Source organism: Nanorana parkeri, unplaced genomic scaffold (genome assembly GCF_000935625.1).
Source record: "Nanorana parkeri isolate BGI_ZX_2015 unplaced genomic scaffold, ASM93562v1 scaffold317, whole genome shotgun sequence".
NCBI classification, from domain to species: Eukaryota; Metazoa; Chordata; class Amphibia; order Anura; family Dicroglossidae; genus Nanorana; species Nanorana parkeri.
In genome coordinates this window covers 1,144,090-1,167,087 of record NW_017306585.1, presented here as the reverse complement: position 1 = coordinate 1,167,087, position 22,998 = coordinate 1,144,090, and the positions used below count along the sequence as shown (strand labels likewise).

General features: G+C 40.2%; 1 protein-coding gene across 1 annotated transcript in view; it reads right to left on the bottom strand.

Moving 5' to 3' along the window:
• The window catches only part of IKZF1 (IKAROS family zinc finger 1), a 133,952-nt gene that overhangs the window by 15,569 nt on the left and 95,385 nt on the right, over positions 1 to 22,998 (bottom strand). The window contains exons 4-6 of the mRNA XM_018558053.1: positions 21,068 to 21,328; positions 6,457 to 6,624; positions 1,136 to 1,261 (exon numbers count right to left, since the gene is read on the bottom strand). Coding sequence (XP_018413555.1) covers positions 1,136 to 1,261; positions 6,457 to 6,624; positions 21,068 to 21,328 — 555 coding nt within the window. The remainder of the gene's footprint in view (positions 1 to 1,135; positions 1,262 to 6,456; positions 6,625 to 21,067; positions 21,329 to 22,998) is intronic.

Genomic DNA, 22,998 nt, shown 5'->3' with positions numbered 1-22,998 from the left:
CCAATTTAAATACGCCTTTAAAGTGGATTTAAACTACACTGCGGGTGTGAAATGTAGGCTGTGATTAACAGCTTGGCTTTACCTCCTCTATGCTGTGTGAGGCGCAATATTAGGCACCATGTGGGGGAAAAACTAGGTATTTGGGGACACACTGGAGCAGAGTTTTAGTTCACTGATTATGCATGTGATATTTTTAACCTCTGGCAGTGGTTTCTGTAAACATTGGCAAGATGAAGAGCTGCTGGTTACTAACTATGATCAGTAATGTGCGTCTTTCTTCTTAGACCCTTGTTCCATTTTGATATATGACTGCTAGTAATGAGGCACCAAGATCAATAAGTATTCATATGAACCAAAATACAACATAAGGATACTACAGCTGACTCAAAAACTCACTGTATTCACACAGTTCCAATCAATGCCATCTAAGGCTAGTATTTATAGGCTCCATCCAATAGGCAATGCATAGTTGGGCTATTTAAGCCTACCACAAGGATGAAATAACCTGACCAATTCAAACACAGCATATGCTGAACAAAATACATAAGCAGAGCTTTTTTCCTGTATGTCAAGGATAACAAAGTGATATAGATGTGGCGATATACAGTATGTGCTGATATGGTGATATAGGCACCTGAAATCATATGTCAATCTTGACGTTTCCTCTAAAATCTTAGAATCTTAGCCTTCTCCTTCCCACTTTTTCTAAGCTTACTTATTGTTCAGTGAAATCACCCAGCATATTGAAAGTCCTAGGAACACTCTGTAGACGGGAGTGGTTGGTGCCTAGCTTGCTTATTTTAAACTGTGTAAACTGGTATAAGATTAGAGTTGAGGCTATGCACTTTTCTGCATGTAGATGAGGAACATAGAATGTTATGTATTGTACATCCTGGTCACTTTAACTGAAATTGCCCTGTAACGGCGGTACATACTTAATATATAATTTAGAAAATAGAATAAAGTTTTTTTGTAGGCAAAACATTTGTTTTGGTAGAGAGGAGCAAGATATCAGAGGAAATCTCCCCATCATGGGCACACACAGCAATAAAAACCTGACCTAGGTAAACCTTCCCCAATTTGCTAAAAAAAAATAAAAATAAGGTTTGGCTGGAGTGTAAGCAAATTAACTTACCTGTGTAGAGGCTATTTTGTAGTCCCATGCTTTGCAGGTAATTGTGGCATCTCTCCTTATGTTCTTCCAAAGAGCTGCGTTGTTTGTAACTGCGACCACAATATCCACACTTATGTGGTTTACCTACTACAAAAAACACATTATTTTTATTTTAAAAATAAAAACCATAGGCGACACGCAATGCAAACCTAAAATTAATTCATTATTAAGCAGGTATAATGCTTTCCATCTTACACAGTAAGATAACTGTATCTCTTCCCAATACTGTGCTGCTTTAGAGACCTTATTTATGTATTACTGCAACTGGGTGTGATTATAAGATTAATGGACTCTGCTGACAACAGAAATGTCTTGTTCCATCACATGTTGATTGATTACCTTTGCTTGGATAAGTATCTAAAACTGCCAGACATTTTTACACATGCTTATGATCAAGCTCTATTTTTTAATGTACTGTGTTTAAATAGACTTTGTCACTGTGGGGGGGGGAGGGGGGATGCAAATCACTGCAGCCCAGCCTCTTAAACACTCTCCCCTTTAAACTTCTTGTACATTCCCACTGCCCAGTTAGGTTGCCCATCATAGTGATGGGCCTATAGGCAGGGCCGGATTTCCTACAAGGCCAACCAAGGCCCGGCAGCAGGGGCTGCAGGGAGTAGAGGGGCAGCAGGGGTGTGGAATTCCTATCTCCCGATGCCCGAGACATGCAGTTCCGGCGCTGGGAGGGTAGTTGTTTTCTACATTTAGCCCTGCTTTAGGCAAGCAGAGCTAAATGTACAGCGGGGAAGCCGCCACTTGTTTTGTACAAGTGATTGCGAGGATGTCGCCGAGATCATTTGTCTGCAGCCTGCTGAGGCAGCAGAGAGAGTAAATCCGGCCCTGCCTATAGGCATTTGAAGGAAGGGATTAGTGGCAGGCTCTGACCCTAACCGGAAGTGTAGAACTTTTGCCTGCTAGTACAGCTAGCCATTAGGGTGTGACTGAGGTGTTTGAAAGGCTCCTTCAGGCATGTGCCTGACTAGTGCCCCAAATGAACATTATTTTATTCCTGTTTTACATTTTGTTGTCCAGTAGTCTCCATATATACTTTCAGCATCTATGTCTTAAATAAGGGAGAGTGTTGAGCCCACAAAATGTGTTGGCTTTTTCTTGTGATCTATTATTGTGCAAAATACAAATTGACTGCACTTACACTGTATCTCTGGCCCTCTCCCTCTCCTCACACACTTTAGACTACTTTAAGGATCCCCATGGATACCCCAGGTGATAGAGAGCTGTCTCTGAAATCCAGATCTAAAAATCTTATCCCTCCTGCTTTGGGGTCCAGTAGTTTACTAATACACCGTTTGTCCATCGCTTTAAGACAATGAAACTTCTCATTTTGTAATGTCTGTGTAAACAACTCATTACTTATCAACAGCAACTCATCAACTTTTTCATTATCCATACTGCTAAAAACAAGTTTGTCTTTTTACTCACTGTAAAATCCATTTCTTGAAGTTTATTAGGGGACACAGGATTAGGAATAACTGGGTTATACTGCTGCCTAAAGGAGGAATGGGACACTGGCAACAAAAAAAGTCTCTGGCCAGCAAAGTATAGCCATTCCCACATCCATGATGCTTCAATTGTTAGAAAGGCAGTAATTGGAGTAGATGATAAACAGGGACATATGTCGCTCTTAATGAACTTCAGGAAAAGTGTTTTACATCGAGTACAAAAGTCCTATTTTCTTAATTGACCAAAGAACAACTGTGTAAAAATTGTTGGCAGCCTTAAGCTCAAAGAGCTGTCTGAAGGACCTTATGCCCAAAGCCTGCATCAGCTGACCTGAACATCCATCTGGTAAAATGTAAAAAAAAGTATCAACAGAAGACCAGGTGGTGTCTTCGAAAATATGAGAAACAGATGCCTGATGCCAAAATGCCCAGGACGCACTTACAGATCTAGTAGAGTGTGCCTTGAGAGGAAAGAATGAACCTAATCCTTAAACCAATAGGCCTGTATAGTGATCTGCCAAAGCCACCGAGAAATGGTGGAATGAGAACAAGGTTTTTCCTTAGGGTAATTTTCTGAAATGAAAAGAGGAGAGTTAGTCTGCCTAAAGGAAGATGTAGCTGAGAGATAAATATGGAATGCTCTCATAACATCTAAAGAATGGAGAGATCCTTAGGATGCACAGGATCAGAGAAACAGAAGGAAGCACAATGTCCTGGTTAAGGTGAAAGGAAGAAACAACTTTGATAAAGGAGGCTCAAGGCCTCCAGATAACCTTGTTTTTGTGTAGAATAAGAAAAGGTTATTTACAAGATAAGGCCGCTAACTCGTCTTGCAGAGGTGTTGACAATGTGGGAAACTACCGTGTAAAAGTAGACAGGAATATTACTTTAGAGGGCATTCCTTAAAGAGATGAAAGATTCAGTGGAGTCACTGGAGGCTGTGCAGGTGGAACTATATAAGCAACACCTTGTACAAAGGCCTTTACTAGGGAATGACAAGCAAGAGGTCTTTGGAGCAAGATTGCAAGAGCCGAGATTTGCCCCTTGATGGTACTAAGGCTAAACATTATTCTAGACTGGGTTGTAGAAAGTTCAGAACCCAGTCCATAGACTATTGCCTAGGTTTTAGGAGTATATGAATTACCATTTTAGAATGGCTCCTATCTCTTAAGACTTGGGCTTTAACAGCCATAGCCTCAAAGCCAGGGAAAAAAGGATTTTCCCAACTTCAGAGCTAGATTTTTGTGCCACTATGCCAGAGATAGTCTGGTCTTTGGTGTCAGGCAAATTGGATGGCAAACACCATTCACACAGAATTATTGTCACTAGATGGAGCCAAGGAACATAGGAATTCTTAGAAAAAATGTCTATCCTCTTAGAACACTAGCAAAAAAGCATCCTGAAAGAGGGAGGTGTTATACTTGGCTGGCCAAGGCTTTTGTTTTTTTTTGCTGGCAGTATCGCATTCCTCCTGTGGGCATCAGTATAACCCAATTGTCTCAGACTATTCCTGAACCTTCATCTCCTAATAGGCAATTACATTATTTTTCTGTACCTTAATGAAAACAAAATAGAAATGCAAAACAATAAAATAGGCCAAAATCACGAAAGCATCATGCATGTTATGTTTTATTAATGTGCATTATTTGAGTTTTTAGAGATCAAAAATAGATTTTTCAATTAATTGATGGAATTACTGCATGGATCATCTGAATTCATCCATATTCCTTTATGATTTTTTTAAAAGTATTTTGAGTAAAAGTCAGTTCACACAAATTTTTGCATTGGTTATAGTATTTTAAAAGTTCCACTAGCTATATGAGGAGGCTATTGAGGGAAGCGGAAGAAGGATTACAGGTGGTGATTATATAATGTTTTGTGGGATAACATAGCCGAGAAAATAAGGTTTTTAATGGTTAATTGCCAAATCATGTAAAAAATGATTTAATATGAAAGCTATGTTTTAAACACTTTAAAAAAATGTTCATACAATAAAGGAATGTACTGCAACTAAAATACTAAATTCACCTTAGTGATTTAAAAGGTTATTAAACCCTCAGGTTTTTTTGCATATATCTACTGCTAGCAAGCAGTAGATATGTGCAAAAGCTTTAAAAAAAACCAAACCCTTTCAAAAAGGTTAAAATTTACCTGCCATCTTCACCACGCGCTCCCGTCCGAAAATCTGAAAAATCCCAGGCGTCTGCCCAAGGATCTTGGGGAGGGCGCATGCACAGTTCAGATTTTCGCCCGGGAGACAAGGAGAGACACAAGGTAAGTATATGGATGGCGTGCAACGGCATGCAGGCACCGTGGGACAGGAAATGCCAGCAAGGACAGAGGAATCAACGCTGGATCGGAGACCCGCAGCAGCGCTGGAGGGACAGATGAAAACGATAGAAAAGAAGAAAAGGTCGGATGAAGAGACATCATTTAAGGTAAGTGTTGACATTAACTTTTGGGGGTGGGAAAAAAATGTATGCTTTAATGTCACTTTAAGTCTAACATATGCATAGAAGTTAGAAAAAAAATATACCCAGTTATATTTTTATTTCAGTAATTAAAAAATAAAAACACAAAAAAGTCTGGCTTAAAATGATAGATGTTGCTAAGAAAAATGCTGTGCATTTCTTTACAGGTTAAAACATGTGGACAACAAAATATACACAGTTGCAAAAACAGCAAAGACACATTGAAATATGAGTTAAAGTCTTGTTTGTGCAAACTAGACTAAGAAACTGGGATAAGGTGCAAAATAGCTAGAGAGACATTACCAACCAGGGCCCAAACTTGTTAGAGCTTCCAAGGATTACTATAGGTTCATGTTCAATACAGCGGGATGGCTTAAATGCAGCCATATCAATGCTTAAAAAAATACAGTGGCACATTTTAATGCATGGCAGTGTGCTTAACAAATCTGCCCTTCTCCCTGATTTTAATTAATGGGAATAAAAAAGGGTAAGGAGGAGAAGAGTCCAGACACATGTCCTCTCAACGCCATATAGAGCTCTCCTCTTACCACAGAGTACAGTTGACCCCCGCATAGTCGCGGTTCAGAGTTCGCGGCCTCAGCTGTTCGTGGATTTTTCCTTAGAACCTAACTAATAATTTTTAGTTAGTAAATTACTACTGTATTTACCCTACTTATACCAAAGAAAACGACAGCGCATACCAAAGAAAACACGCTTGCATGAATTACAGTACATATAGGTATTTTACATTATAGCACTGCGGGAGACATAGCAGTGCAGTACTGTACGGTATACGGGTTTGCCTTTACATTCTTTTTTTTTTTAAGGGTAATGTATTAAGCTGAGTTTGAAATGAAATTAAAGTGTGTTGGGGGCATATGTAGGGTTTAAACTAAAAATAGGCATGTATAGGATTTTTTTGACCACATTCAAAATTTGCGGATTTTCCATATTCGCGGGTGCTCTAGGTACGTAACCCCCGCAAATTTCGGGGGTCGACTGTATTCTCTGCAGCATTATGTAGCCAACAGTCTGAGCAACACCATAGGCTCCACGCCGAAGCCTGCATTTTATAATTGAGCTGCGTAATGCAGGCTGTAGCAAACACTGTGGTGTCCCGCGAAGAGCCAATAGCTGTATCTGCATATAAATAGCTTCCTAGAGAGTCAAATACCTAGAAGTAGAATGATTAATCCAGAGTCCATTCTGCTAAAAATAAACTGTATCAGCTCAAACAGCCAGCTATGGCAGCTTTGGTGATTAGTGCACAACGGCAGTGATCACTATTGGAACTCCAGTCTTACAGCCATGTGTGTTAAAAAACAATCCCCTGCACAAATAAACTAATCACCTGAATGTGTCCTGAGATGGCCAGTGAGTGCATCTCTGCGCCTACATGCGTAGTTACACAAGTGACACTTAAAGGGCTTTTCACCAGAGTGTAATTTGATATGCCGCAGAAGATTGCCTTTCTGGGTAAAGGAGGCGCCACATTGGTTGCATTGGAAAGGACGTTCCCCTGAAAAAGAAAAAAACACACAAGAAAATTAAAATATTAGAAAATTTGAAATAAAAATATATAAAATTATCAGTCTCTTACCCATCTATCCCTTTATGTGCGTACTTATGTGAGAACAAAAATGTAACATAGTGACACGCAGAAGACTTCAGCAAGAAAGTTGTTTTCTCACTAGCACTGTATGACTTCCGTCGTCTGCAGGTTTGATAGAACATGAGGCTTTTAGACTAGACCTGCCAGTTCCTTAACGCTTCACTGGCTGGGTCAATTTGATCTGAAAATCTAATTTTTTTTTCTAAATCAGAATGGCACATCACAATGCAAATTCAACCTCATTTAAATAAAGTGACTGCAACATTTTTTTGTGTTGAAGAGCCACTCTTCCTGATCAGCAGTTTTGGAATAAACCAATATCCAATTTTGTATGTTGTGGCATTTGGTGTGTGTGTGTTTTTTTTTAATGTAGCTTTTTTTTCAAAGGGTCTTTAAAATATGCTACTGAGGCAGCAAAAATAAAAAGGGAACTCATTAAAAATGCATTTCAGGATCACAAGTTCATTTCAGCGTTACATTCTTATATTTAAATGAAAGGCACTTCATTATAGCAGTTATAATAACTTCTTTTCATTTACATTTTCCCATGTATTTTCCCTTTCAATTTCTTCTCCATTACCTGTCTGTCCCTAAGCGGCCAAATCAGGGAGGAGAATGAGGGGGTGAAATAAAAATGAGCAGGCAACAGTATGCTGAGGGACATTATCCATTATCCTTGCAGGATATTATCATGGGGTTTTGAATTAATAGTCTCAAGAGCTCACAAAACTCATAGCCTGTGACTGTATGTTTAGAAAAAGTGAAAAGAAGTCCTAAGGTGTATCTACTGAGGGCTAACTCTACTACAATGCTCATGCTGGAAGCCTTATAATTGTAGACCACATCAAATACAGATAAGAAAGCATAGCTAAGATAAAGGTGCAACTGCACATGTAACCTTTCTGTCAACTGACATTTCTATATAGTATGAATACTCCAAAATAATTCAGTGACTAGGCAATCCTTACTGCCATCTTTAATCAAGAATTACAAAGAGCAGTTAATGAAGTAGCACATTGCACTCAATCAGGTTCCTGTTGCCTTTATGTTGTTTCTGGGAAAATTCTTTCATAATAATGACTATAGGTTTGAAATAGATAATCCGCGCTTCTGGAGAAGAGACTAAAGTAGAAATATGTATTTGTTAATTAAGACCTAAAGCAGCTCTAAAAGAGGATGGAAGAATCCTTTCAGCAATCAAGAAATATATATCAAAGCGCTAAAGGTATAAATAGTATGAAAGTTAGTGCAACCAGGTAATAAAGTGAAATTAGGGTTTAAGCGATCTGGCCTAAAACCAAGTGATGTATCTTACATAGGATCATAAAACAAAGGAAAAAAATATTAATAATTCAATTGTACTTTGAAAAACAGGATAATGATTAGGACAATAAAAGAATTCAACCACTGTGTAAAAACCATCCAATATATAACAATATATGAACGATCCACACAAAAAAATTATTATAAAAACGTCGAAATAAAGTGTTCAGTGAGAAAAAGACGTAGAAAACGTGTGCAAAGGAAAAATAATTGTTGATGGAATATATTTCTTAGCGGTGGTCCGACAGCCCCTCTTGGGTGGGTACTCACCAAATGGAGTTTAATCGAAGGCTTTTGGTTAGTGACCTTTGAGCTTGCAATCGCACTTTCAAACTTGGACCCAGTTGTTTCCACTCTAAGTCCCTGCAAGGTGAGTGGTTGGTTTTCTCCCTTGTAACGCTGGCTGTATCCCAGAAGTGAAGCTGGATCCTCTCAGATATAGTGTCAGCGAAACTCCCAGTCCTGGCACAAAGAGCGAAAACGTTCTTTCGTCGAGCAGAAATTCTCTGACACAGCGGGCAAAATTTTTCGCTCTTTGTGCCAGGACTGGGAGTTTCATCGATGTACGGCTGAAATCAGCCGTACCAGCCTGAAGTGAATAGCCGAACAGTGTTCGGCTCACTTCACTTCAGATCAGTCATTCACTCGGCTGCCCTTGGCAGCTTAGTGAATAGACCCCATAGTTCTTCTATGTGATGACCAAGCAGCAGACAATAGTGAGTCAGTACTAGAGGTGCATATACACGATCAATATAAAGGATTTATTTTCAAATACTGGACTAGGTGAACTTTTCCATAAACTTCATGAAGTCAGAGATGTCAAACTGCCGACATTCTCATGATAGATTATTGTTACCCCATCTGGTAGTTATAACTGGATCCAAAAATTATAGTATATCTATGAAGACATCATGAGCTGACCAAAATAAAGAAAAATATCAAGTATCTGGAACAGATTTTCACAGATAATCTCAACTTGCATTTGGAGAAAAAGCTTGGTGCCATGGATGTTTGAAGGATGCACAAACATACATATTTGGCCAGTGTGGTCATTCAGCAGAATGGCTGTTAAACAGTACTGTATAATCTTCTCTTTAGGTGTCTTAATTCAGAACTTACCTATGCCCTTCCAGGAACCTTATCCTCTTCTCTGTGGCCCCTCCCAGCACTCTTCTCCCTGCACTACGTCTCTAGCTCCCTTCCTATACCCCTCTCTACTTCTCTGCACCAGCTCTCCCCTGTGCTTTCCCTTACACCTAAGTTATCAGCTGGTTGAAACACCATGCTCATGTCACTGCATTATGTACCCCTAATCTTTGCACCCTGCTCCAACTCTCTGCACCCTCTTCTGCCTCCAATTTTAGCCCCTGAGCTCTTGCCTGCATTCTACTCCTGCTATTTTAATGTGGCATCCCACTTTAGATCTCTGCATATTATTTTGCATGCCCACCGTCTATCCCTATCTAAATAACAGCTGGTAATGCATAATATAATACAGTTGGTTCCACACTATATTTTACATATCAGGGCATTTTTCAAACTGGAAACAGAAACTGGTCATGTGTGTGCAGCTGATATAAACTCACTTTGGAAGCCTGGGACCCCAGGTGGCCATATTAATTGCCTTAATGAAGATCCACAGTTAACTGGAGACACTGTGGCTGATTTACTAAAGTAGGGGAGGATCTTTACACAATATATTGTATGAATAATTACTTGAGTTATGCAATCATGTGAAAATTCATGTTCACTTACAGTATTTCATCTGTACATGATTGGGTAACTAAAAATGAAACTATAACAAAACAATACGTTTTATCTTTATCTCTGTGATATTTTTATTTCAGTACTGAATATAAAAATATTTTAAAGTTATTTTTAATTTGGTTCAGTCCTGTTCCATGCATATTGCTTGGCACTTAGAGCAGACTTTTGCATTCATTAAGCGTATGTATAACTGGAGAAACACTTTTAAGTCCCTTGGTCATTCCCTCGAAAATACAGTATGTTACACTGGCATCAACCAATCGTCTGCTTGCCTAACTGCTGATTTCCTAGTTCACATATGGGATAGTACATTTCCTCTGTGAATGGCTATAATAATACAAAATCTACAGCAGAACAACCTTTCCAGTAACTCATTTATGGACGTTTAAAGGGTAAGTACTAACAAAGAGCAAAATAAACTGCTCAAACTGAGAGTTGTACCGAATGTCCCTGAGGAAGTCTAACAACGAAACATGTAGGAGGGTTGATACACACTGATGTCAGACGTATTCTAGGAAGTGCTGTGTCTTGTGGACAAGTAAACAGTAAGTAAACAATAAACAGTAAGCGAGGATTTTGTTGATATATTACATCATAGTGCCCACCTGAACAAAGTTATCAAATACCAGAACATAAAAGTCGACAAGTGGTGCATATGTGTCACCACAGTAAAATGTAACAGCAGTAAAGTGTCAAGTCACAAATTCCATGGTTATCTGGACTCCAAGTGGTATTCTAACAAACTTATTACAGAACTTTCCCACCTATTTATCATAGGTGGGAAAGTTTTTCATCTCCTTGGATCAACTCAATGCTACTTTTAATATCACTAATGCAATTCTTCAGATATCTCACCTTACATCATGCCTATACATATCGACCGAAAATGGCACTTTTGGCATAATGCCCAGTGGCGTAGTGGTTAGCGCTTCTGCCTTGCAGCACTGGGGGTCCCCGGTTAAAATCTGCAAGGAGTTTGCATGTTCTCCCTGTGCTTGTTTGGGTTTCCTCCCACACTTTAAAGACATGCTGGTAGGTTAATTGGCTGTGTATCTATGTAGAGATGGGGACCTTACATTGTATGTTCGATACAGGGCATTTTTACAAGTACTTGTACTCGTGAAATGCTCCGATATTAAAAGCCCTTTAAAATTGTATTTTGCATCAACTGCCTAAGGTCCCGCGCTTGTGGGAATCTGAGGCAGCTTGCCGGGGATCTGGCACTTACTGTATTTGATGCTTCCTGCTGGGTTCCACATCTCCTCCTCCTTCCTGGCACAGGTACAGCTCGAGGCAGCCCCACATTACACGTACTGCCTCGGAGACGGCACAAGACAGGAACCCCCTCCTTCAGCTCATCACCCGCCCGATTAGCTCACCACCCACCCATTCAGCCCCACACCTGCCCACAGAGCCCTGATGAGACCCAGAGGCAGCCATGGTGACATCTGCACGCAGCCTAGTGACATCCGGACGCAGCTCTGGTGAGATCTGTACGGAGCCTGGTGACATCTGTACACAGCCTGGTGACATCTGTGCGTAGCTCTGGTGAGATCTGTATGCAGCCTAGTGACATCTAAACGCAGCTCTGGTGAGATCTGTACACAGCCTGGTGAGATCTGCATGCAGTCTGGTGACATCTGGACGCAGCTCTGGTGAGATCTGGACACAGCCCTGGGGAGATCTGTATCCAGCGCCTGGTGCGATCTGTACGCAGCCTGGTGAGACCAGTATGCAGCTCTGGAGAGATCTGGACGCAGCCCTGGGGAGATCTGGATTCAGCTCCTGTTAGATCTGTACGCAGCTCTGGTGAGAAACTGCCCTAAAATCATTAGTCTGTATTGTTTTAGAAAAAAAGTCACATGTCCCTTTAAGAAAACATATTGGTAATTGGTATTTGCAAGTGCTTGTACTTGGTCTTGAAAAAGTGGTATTGGGACATCCCTACCACATACCAATAGCATCTGATCTTTGGATGAAGACACAGTGGGTTATGTTAGGTTGGTTAGGTTCACAGAAGTTATCAGTACCGCAGGCTATGTCATTCAGTTTTAAAGTGGAAGTAAAGTGAGCTTGAGAAAAAAAAAACTTTGAAGCTTACAGGCAGCCATAATGTGTTAGTATGCACAGCATATTAGCACATTATGGTAGATTTACCTGCCAAAGCGTTCCCATCCACCACTCTGCTCCTTCCTTTGCCGGTGCTCATATCTTCGCCCTGCCCTTCTTTTGGCTTTCAAGTCTTTGGCCACTTGACTGGCTGGGCAAACCTTTGGCAACAATGGATAGATATGGATACAAAACCCCACTTGGCATTCTATCCCCAGTGTCTGACCTATATGAGGTACTTAAGTGAGTTGGTTGTGAAGCTCATTTTACTGCTGACCCCTTTCACCACAGCTTAGCTAATCTTACCGGGACCTCTTCTTTTCGGTAAAATGAAGATTGAAGTGATTGTAATAATGTACTTCTGTAATGCATTTTTTTCAGTCTTGTTTTTTTTCTATGTCAAGCCAGCAGAGCCACTTACCAGTACCTTGTTTTTTAAGAGCGCTGTTAAGCTACCGAAGTCATGTTTCCAGGTGTGCCATACTGGACTAGGTGAACTTTTCCATAAACTTCATGAAGTCAGAGATGTCAAACTGCCGACATTCTCATGATAGATTATTGTTACCCCATCTGGTAGTTATAACTGGATCCAAAAATTATAGTATATCTATGAAGACATCATGAGCTGACCAAAATAAAGAAAAATATCAAGTATCTGGAACAGATTTTCACAGATAATCTCAACTTGCATTTGGAGAAAAAGCTTGGTGCCATGGATGTTTGAAGGATGCACAAACATACATATTTGGCCAGTGTGGTCATTCAGCAGAATGGCTGTTAAACAGTACTGTATAATCTTCTCTTTAGGTGTCTTAATTCAGAACTTACCTATGCCCTTCCAGGAACCTTATCCTCTTCTCTGTGGCCCCTCCCAGCACTCTTCTCCCTGCACTACGTCTCTAGCTCCCTTCCTATACCCCTCTCTACTTCTCTGCACCAGCTCTCCCCTGTGCTTTCCCTTACACCTAAGTTATCAGCTGGTTGAAACACCATGCTCATGTCACTGCATTATGTACCCCTAATCTTTGCACCCTGCTCCAACTCTCTGCACCCTCTTCTGCCTCCAATTTTAGCCCCTGAGCTCTTGCCTGCATTCTACTCCTGCTATTTTAATGTGGCATCCCACTTTAGATCTCTGCATATTATTTTGCATGCCCACCGTCTATCCCTATCTAAATAACAGCTGGTAATGCATAATATAATACAGTTGGTTCCACACTATATTTTACATATCAGGGCATTTTTCAAACTGGAAACAGAAACTGGTCATGTGTGTGCAGCTGATATAAACTCACTTTGGAAGCCTGGGACCCCAGGTGGCCATATTAATTGCCTTAATGAAGATCCACAGTTAACTGGAGACACTGTGGCTGATTTACTAAAGTAGGGGAGGATCTTTACACAATATATTGTATGAATAATTACTTGAGTTATGCAATCATGTGAAAATTCATGTTCACTTACAGTATTTCATCTGTACATGATTGGGTAATTAAAGTGAAAATTCACACTATTTGATGCGTTCTCAATTTCCTTTGTAAATCAGCCCAACTGAATCAGAATTACAGCCAGGCAATTGTTATCTGCAGAAGTCAGCATTTGTCTTAACAAATGTTTATTTTAAACTGTGCACTTACTAAAAGAAAATAGGCTGTTCATGTTACAAGGGACATTACAAGGGAATTTTCCATTAGCTTGGTGAATGTGGTGAAAATGTACTTTGCAAAGAATATTTAATCACATGCAACTTAAAAAAAACCCAGTACATTATTGGATGATGGATGTCAGCAGTTTTACCTTATTCACTTAGCTAAGAGAAACAGCCTATTTGACTTTAGTAAATCAACCCCTGTATCTTATTCTGATCTAGCAATAATTTGTCAGGGGGATAGTAATGTTCTTTAAGTAAAATGCATTGTGTTTGAGTATTTTCCAAATGGCAATATCAGTAAAGGAAAGAAAGAAAGAAAGAAAGAAAGAAAGAGAGAAAAAATAACAATCTTGTTGCTGACTTATAGTAGACTGCATCGGAAAGGGCAGTTTACGGAACTTCCATGTTAGTATAAAAAAGTTGGACGTTTTCATTATTGTCAATTTAAATAGATATACCAAAGAAGAATTGTGTTCTCCTGACTTGTCTCAACCTTATATTTGTTGTGTGACTGGCACATTACTCATTGTTCTAATCCTTTACCTGATGTGTTACATAAAGGCACTTAATCATAAACACCTTTAAATAAAAAGAGGCATTTGAACAAGCTACGCAAGGTCAATAAAGAATAAGCAAAGTGCAAAAACTCTATATATGAGAAGCATCAACACTGCTTTGGAAGCATTAGTAAAAAAAGACAAAAAAAACACCACAACATTTTTACAGAAACATGCAAAAGGAATGCAGGTGTCCTGTTTCAGATCATATAAAACTACAGAATGTATGTACTCTAAAACATTACATTTTATCTAGATGCCAACTGAAATTGTATTAATTATGTGTAATATATATATATTTTACATTTATTGTTTTTTGCTTTTAATAAAATAGTGAAGAACTCTTAATCTGGCACCTGCATTCCTTAGTGGTGGTATATCTTACAAGAAGGCCATCACTGAGCATTTAATGTGAAATAAGGTGAAATATTTACATGCAGCAAATAATACAAACTGTAATTAGCCCATGAAAATGACTTCACGCTTTATAGCATCTACTATATACCTTGTATCAGTATTGATAGCAGTCATACACAGGCATAGACTGCTAATCACGAGGTTTAGCTCATCATTTAGCAGTAATGAATAGTGAAAACAATGAGTATGTTTCCATTGTGATTTGGTTTGACATTTGATATAATTTTGTGGGGTTTTTTAAGCCCCGGATAAGTGCAGAGCAACAGCCAGCCAGTACACTGAGAGCCACTGGGAAGGGAATGCTTTTCAAAGCCGTTCCACATTTCCCTAAAGCCAAAAAAGAGTATTGACAGTCAATTTCTTCATGCTACAAGACATGACTCTTCGTCTGAAAAAGCATTGTTTAGTGTATGTAGATGTTTCAAAAAGGAAATAGGGTTTTCTGAAATTGTGTTTGAATTAATCAGTGTAATAATTTTGCCCACTAAAATTTGTAATAGGCCCCCACAAAGTATACACAATATAAAATACCGTAGTCCATAACAGCTGTGACATGGAAATTGTAAGAAATGCCTAGAACAATAGAATAAATAGTGTTTCTTAATTTCTGAACTTTACCACTAAGGAGCATTATGTAAAGGTACACATCTCTATCCTACATAAAGATTCATACTGGTTAGTCGAAGCATGTTTCATTTGCACTTTAGTTTAAAACAAATATATGGTAAAGCAATAGAAAATTACTACCCATATCCCTATCTCAGCTCACTCCACTGTGTCTGATTTACTCATCATTCATAAAGATAAGTAGAGCCTATCATTCATGCAGCAAACGCCCTCTAGCTGCTGAAGAATTACAAAACAACGCGTAAGCTGTAGCTTATGTCTGACCTAGCCATTAGAAGGGATTTTACAGCAGCTAGTAATGATTCCTGTTTTTTATTTAACAAAGATTGCGGCTAGATTAGTGGTTAAGGATCAAGCCTGAAAATGGAAAGAGAACAAAAACTAGAGCCTAAGGTTTTGGGGACTATAGACTGCCCTATTCAAGATTTTAGAGACTATTGGCTGCACTTTTAATGATAATGTTGTTACAACATTCTTAACATATTTCTATAGAAAGTGAAAAAGTAGGAAATTAACATTTCACTACATGCACAATATAAATGTACGTACAGTACCATTGAGCCATTTTACATTACTGTGTCATGAGGATGACACAATAGAATTTCTGTGATGTCCTGTTGAGGACCCTGTGAGACCAGCATTAATAGTAGTAAACTACTAGAAAAATAATCATCCCCATAATTCAAGCCTGTGACACTAAAGCTGTCACAGGTCGGCTTTATTGATCAGCAAGTCAGCAAACACATACCGCCGACCGCTAACTTCCCGACCCTCTCCTTGCAGAGAGTGGTGACTGTCAGCCACCACTCCCCGCAGAGATTCCCCCCTCTCCTCTTCATTTCTTCAGCGCTGACTGGAGGAACTGATGGGGAGGGCACAGCTGGCTCTGCTTCTAGAGAGGAAGAGCCAGCTGTCAATCAGCCACTGGGGTGGATCTCGAAAGTATTGTTGGGAGCCGTCACGGCTGTGGTGCGGCTCTGCGTTCTCAGCATATGGTGGCCATTAGCCCGCTATATACTGAGTTTTGCGACACCGGAAGACATTAGTAATGACCCAGAAGAGAACTATGGTCAAATAGGCTTACCACATGGAAAGTTAACACAAATGTTAAGCTACATTTTGTAATATATGTATGCTCATTCTATATTTGTTAATGCAAAAAATAAATAAATAAAATTCTCCTACTAAGCTGAAAAATGTTATATCAACAGTAGTCACATTCTTGTCTATCAGTCTATCTCTCATTTTAACGTGGTAGATTCCGCATTAAGACAATATTCATGGTCAAGGTGATCAACTAAAAGGGTACACATGCTCACTTCTGTCCCTTCCACATTTTAGCAGGGTAGCATAGTGACTAAATAGAAAGAACTTTTCCATCTCAAGTAATGTGGGTTGAATATCTGCAAATAGGCTGTTCACTTTGCAAGGGAATTTGCACTTTGCATGGGAACTTTTCTCTTAGGGGTCTATTCACGAAGCTGCCGAAGGATCTGGCCATAGCTTCGGTCGATCCTTCGGCTAGCTTCGGCCCCAGGACCCCTTCGGTTCAGTAGAACCGAAGGGGTGCTGTACGGGCTATTCACAATAGCCCGTACAGCTCCCGATCATGGCCGAGCGGCTCAGCCGAGCTGAACGCATATGTATCTGCTCGGCTGAGCCGTGCTGAAAGCCGAAGCTGGCCGAGCAGCCTTTTGGTCGGCCGAACATGCTGAGCATGTTCGGCCGACCCGAAGCCACTCGAAGCAAGCCGATGTATGGCTGATTTCAGCCGATGTACGGCTGAAATCAGCCGTACCAGCCTGAAGTGAATAGCCGAACAGTGTTCGGCTCACTTCACTTCAGATCGGTCATTCACTCGGCTGCCCTCGGCAGCTTGGTGAATAGACCCCTTAGTTTTTTAATGTTGAGCGCTGGATTGTGCTTGCTCACATGCCTGGAAGCTGCTTCTCTTACAGGGATTGGGATTTATCGGGCATGCCCCCTTATTACATCTAATGGGGGATGGTCTGAACCTAAGCATCACCTCTCCTCTGGTCGGAATGGGGAGGGGCGACGTTCCCGCTTGCTTCTTTGGGCTCTGTCTGCCACTGTCCCATTGGAAGGAGGGGCCGCGCATTTGGGGGAAACCTCCATTACTGATGCGCCTTTTAAGGGGCGCATGTATGGACTTAAGGCCCGCTCCGGCCGTATACGTCACATGCTTCTAGTACCAGGCAGAAAGTGATGTGGTGACGGGAACTCAGCAGGGAGAGTGGAGACAAGGTCAGCTGGGCTTGGGGAAGCTGGCTTCAAGTGTGTGATGATTCTGATCACACTTACAAGGTATGGACATATCCACATTGTAGTCTTGGTTTGAGCAGGTTTAGGCATGTGTATATTTATTCTCTATGTAAAAGTTTTTTTTATAATGACCGGTAGGATGACATGTACCTATTCGGAGTATCTGCATACTGTATATATTTTAGCATCAAAATATTAGCATCATGATCTCTGCTGACTATAATCCTTAGATATAGAGGATCTTGGTATTCAGTTTGTCCCTACTTAGCTAGAGGTACAATGCGGTTTACATATAATAATCGATTGTCTGTTGGCGAGACACCTGTTGTAGTTTTGAGACCTTCTATATGCATTTTATATGCATTAATAATACCATATATGGTAGCAGTGGTGGACAATTGCCATAGCGACCCAGGCGGCCGCTATCTGGCCCTGGCCAAAACATCCCACTGATGCCGTGCAGGCCACCTGGGTCGCTATGGCATCTCAGGCTGCTGGCTGCCACTGGCGGCTGTGAGGAGGAACATGCCGCTGTTCAGATCACTGACAACCTGTCAGTGATCTATGCAGCAATGCATTCCTCCTCACAACCGCTGCTGAGTCAGGGAGAGCCAGCAGCTGCGGAGGAGGAGGCTGGGCCCAGCGTCGACAGCAATGGAGGAGGCGGGGCCCAGTGACAGAGGAGGCATGGCCCGGCATCGAATTTGGAGGAGGAGGCAGAAAACGGATCGGGGCTGACAGATAAGAGGGTTTGACAAGCCCACCTGAAACCCTGCAGAGCCCACCATAGACAGTCTATGGTGGGCTCTGCAGGGTCACTCACAGGGGGGCTATTTGGGATATCAGGTGGGCGTAACTAGAAATCACAGGGCCCCAAACAAAATTTTACTATGGGGCCCTGTGATTTCTAGTTATGCCCCTGTATGGTAGAGTCACAATATGCATTGTAACGTTTATAGGTATTCATGGATAGGCCCCTTGCATCCCCTGTCTTGTCGCCCCTGTACGTTTTCCATCCTCTCTGTTTCCTGGGTGATAAGGGAGACTCCCCAGATATGCGGATATAATCACCACAAAGTCTTTACAAAATGGTATTTCTGTATTTACTCTGTGATTGTTCATTTATATTTTTAATGTTTAATTAGTGGAGTTTATTTAAATGTGGACGTGAGAATGGGACGGCGCTGACAAATTTTTTGGCGCGGGTCCTATTCGACAGGGGCCCGGAGGGGGAGGGGCCCCGCATTTGGGGGGAAACCTCCATTACAGATGCACCCTTTAAGGGCACATCTGTGGATCTACGGCCCACTCCGGTCACATGCGTACACGCCGACAGTGCCAGGCGGCGTGTGATGAGGCGGTGGGAACTGGCAGGGTTCTTGTTTTGAGCAGGTTTCGGCATGACTATATTTATTCTCTATGTAAACATTTTTGTTATAATGACAGGTAGGATGACATGCACCTATTCGGAGTATCTGCATACATATTTAGACATATTTGTATATATTTAGACATATTTGGGTACATATAGTGACATGCTGGATACCATTAGTTATCTATGACTTTTCCTAAACTTATCGGAGATAAAAATATATTTCATGATCATGATCTTTGCTGACTGTAATCCTTGGATATGGAGGAACTTGGTATTGAGTTTGTCCCTACTTAGCCAGCGGTACTATGTGATTTATATATACTAATCGATTGTCTGTTGGAGAGACACCTGTTATGGTTTTGACACCTTCTATATGCATTAATAATGGTAGAGTCACAATATACATTGTAACATTTATAGGTATTCATGGATAGGCATTGTGTCTCCCCTGCCTTGTCACCCTTGTAAGTTTTCCATCCTCTCTGTTTCCTGGGTGATGAGGGAGGCTCCCCAAATATGTGGATCTAATCACCAGGAAGTCTTCACAAAATGGTATTTATGTATAGTGGAGTTTATTCAAATGTAATTATTTGATGTATTTACGTATCATGTGAACATCATAGGCTACCTCAGTTCTTCCTGATGAAGCTTCACAAAACGTGTAGAAAGCTGGACCCAGTACAGAACTACATATGATTTCAATGATGATTATGAATTTTTATGAAATTGTTCAAATATATTGTCAAGATTGTTCCAGGGAGGTTTTATGCCGTTGTATTTAATATCGTTATCAAGGGAGCTGCTATTTGATATGTTTTTAACATGAATGTATATTTTGTATGTATATATCTTAAATGTATTTTAAAAATGGTTGTTATCTCAATAAATTATATAACATGTGGTTTATGCATCATTATATGTTTGGTTAAGTCCCTTTGCATTCTGACGACATCTTAAAAGCCCCATTTAACACTGTTTGGTGTTTGTACTTGAATGTTAGGTGTTTGTTATCATGGTTTAGGTGGTGATTTAAAATATGTTATACTTTTCCCTTAGTTAACCTATGGAATGTTCTCTAACAATCTAACAATACAATGAACAAAAAATTTACTTTTTATGTACCCACAGGAGCAATCAACAATTAATAATGTAAACATGTATCATCTTTATTTACATAAACACATATTAAAAAAAATATATAAATGTGATGTTTGGAAGTACTGGATCTAATATATAGCAACTAGTTATCCGTCTCAAATATTCAACTCTGGTGGATAGAAATACTGTTGTATATCAAACCATTGTTCGTGCATATACGTTGATATACAACAGCATTTCTGTCCATCGGAGTTGGATATTTCAGGGTGATAATTAGTTGCTATATTTGGAGCCAGTACTTCCAAACATCACATTTATGTATTTTATATGTCTTTTTAATATGTGTTTATGGAAATAAAGATGATACATGTTCTACATTGCTGATTGCTCTTGTGGGTATCCAAAAAGTAAATGTTTTGTTCATAGTACTGTTACATATAATCTGGAATGCGGTACCGTTTGTGTGGTTCGTTGAATTGTTTCCCTTAGTTTTGTGAATGAGTGGAAACTCTGCTGACTTCCATCATCCAATCACGTGCAAGCAAAAATACAGTTTTTCTTTCCTTGTATGTAATTGGGTATTCTTTGCCAAGTAAAATTTCACCATAATCACTAAGCTAAGGGAAAAGTTCCACCAAAAAAGTGCAAATTCCCTTGCAAAGTAAGCTGCCTATTTGCCTTTAGTAAATCAACCTAATGGAGTGCTAAGTTCATAGCCCATGAGGGACTTTCATCAAACTAGTAGTACCATCTTGACATCACCCTTGACACTGCCCCCATAAAATACCTATTTTTATTTTTAGGTGACTAAATGTATTACCAGCAATGTAAACTATGATAAGATGAATTTGTAGTGAATAATATTTTACTGTCTATTATCTGAATTCTTTCTTGCTTACATATGCTCTAAAGTAAAATTTGAATTCTTAGCCTTAATTTGCAAATTAGACACAACAGTATTTTCCTGACCTAAACAGAAACACCTTGCAATATTGATGTCACAGCTGTTTTTGGAGAAAAGAACAGTTTACATTGTGTAAGTGGTCAACTGCCTCATATAAAGCCACATGATCGCAGCACTTATAGCATGCCATGACGTATAATTGTTTCGGCCTTTAAAGAAAAAACTATGTCAGGCCTTACCAGTGTGGCTTCTTTTGTGTACCATGAGTACATTGGGGCCGATGCATATTATCCCACAGATATCACATTTTAGTTTTCCGTTAGGAAGTCGAATACCTCCAACTCCTGTCAAGGCTTTGGTGCCCTGTCCATTCAGCGCGCCATTCATTTTCTCCCCTGCTGCATCGATTATTCGTAAATCTTCTGCGCATTCTTCGCCATTCATTTCACAAGCACGACCATTCTCCTCATCACTGTGAGTCTCTACTTTAATATTATCAGCTGGAAGAGACAACATAATGAACAAGTTAGTAACTATCGAAAAAAGAGTGACCCTGTACTTTAGATTAGCATATATATAACAAATAGGAATACAAAGTTGCAAAGGTTGTAAATGTAACCTTATTTACATTTTTTATTAAGTACACATAGCAGAACAAGACAGAGTTTTCTCTTTCCTTAAAGGCTACATTCACCTCTTGCAAAAATTAAGGAAATGCATATGCAACAATATGAAACAAATTTGTTTTTTTTTATTGTTGCATTCAAGCCTGGAAAGCATTGCAACTGTGATCACTGGACCACGGCTGCAAAACTCAGGCTTCAACGGTTTCCACCCAACCTGAAGCTTTGTACTGAGGTACAGAATTTCAGTTAAAATGTCACTCTCATAAGGCGAGCACTCATTGGTCAGCACGATCACCTGACCACGATGACCAATAAGAAGCACTTCTTGCTAGCAAAGAGAATGGTCAGCGTGCCATTTTAGAGGGAGATTTAAACTGAAACTCTGCAGCTCAGTACGGCGCTTCAGTTTGTGAGGAAACTGTGGAAGCTTAGCAGCCGCAATCTAGTGATCATAGTGGCAATGCCTAAATTAAAACATTTTAAAAATGCTTTTTTTATTACTTAATATGCATTTCTTTAAAGGTGAACTTAGCCTTTATAGAAAAAAACATTTTATTATGCTTGCTTTAAGATAAAGTGCACAAAAATTACACACACTTAGAGACACTGGGGATTAGTAACGTGAATGTGTACCTGTAGCAGTTTAAAGAGTTGTGGAGTGGCAAATGAGGTATGCTTTTAGGCATGCTACTGACCTGCTTCTGATTACCTTCTTAGCTGTTTCAAACTGCTTTGCAATGCATTGACTTGTTAGGGGAGAAAGGCAGTTTAGACATGAATAAAGTTCATGTACACAATCCCTTAAAGTGACATTAAACCCTCAGATTTTTTAACACAAAACAATACTGTAATGTGTGCCTTACTGTAATCCATGGTTGTTTCCCTTCTTTTTGCTGCTCTTCCTTTTAAATCTGTATCTGTTCTCATGCTGGGCAGAACTTCTGTTTTGCAGCAGACTGCCTTGTCTCTGGAATGGATATATGGGGGTCTATTCACGAAGCTGCCGAAGGATCTGGCTGTAGCTTCCGGCCCCAGGACCCCTTCGGTTCAGTAGAAGCAGGGGCGCAGGGGCGTAAGCAGGTATTTGCAATAGCCAATAGTAAACTAGCATTGTACCCGCCCTCTGCTGCAGTTCCCCACCAGGCCCATCAGCAGAGGGCGGGTACAATGCAAATTGAAATAGCCAATAGTAATGTCCCAATGCTTTTCAATAGGGAAATTTCTTTTTTTTTTATTGTGACATCGATCGTGTCAGAATAAAGAAAAAAAAAGACACAGCAGTGTTTCTCTTCTGGGCGGCCGGGACCGGGAGGCTCCCAGAGCGCCCGTGAGAGAGTTTTTTTTCTTCTTTTTTTTGACAGCAGCAGAGCCACCGGACAATAGGAAACTATTGGGCGGAGCTAGCTGTCACTGCTAGCTCCGCACAATCGTTTGCTATTTACTTTTTTCACTCTTTTTCTGTTCTGCTCGGTACCTCTGAGGGACCGAGCAGAACAACCGAGCCAAATGCCGCTCGGCGGCATTCGGCTATTCACTCACTGCTG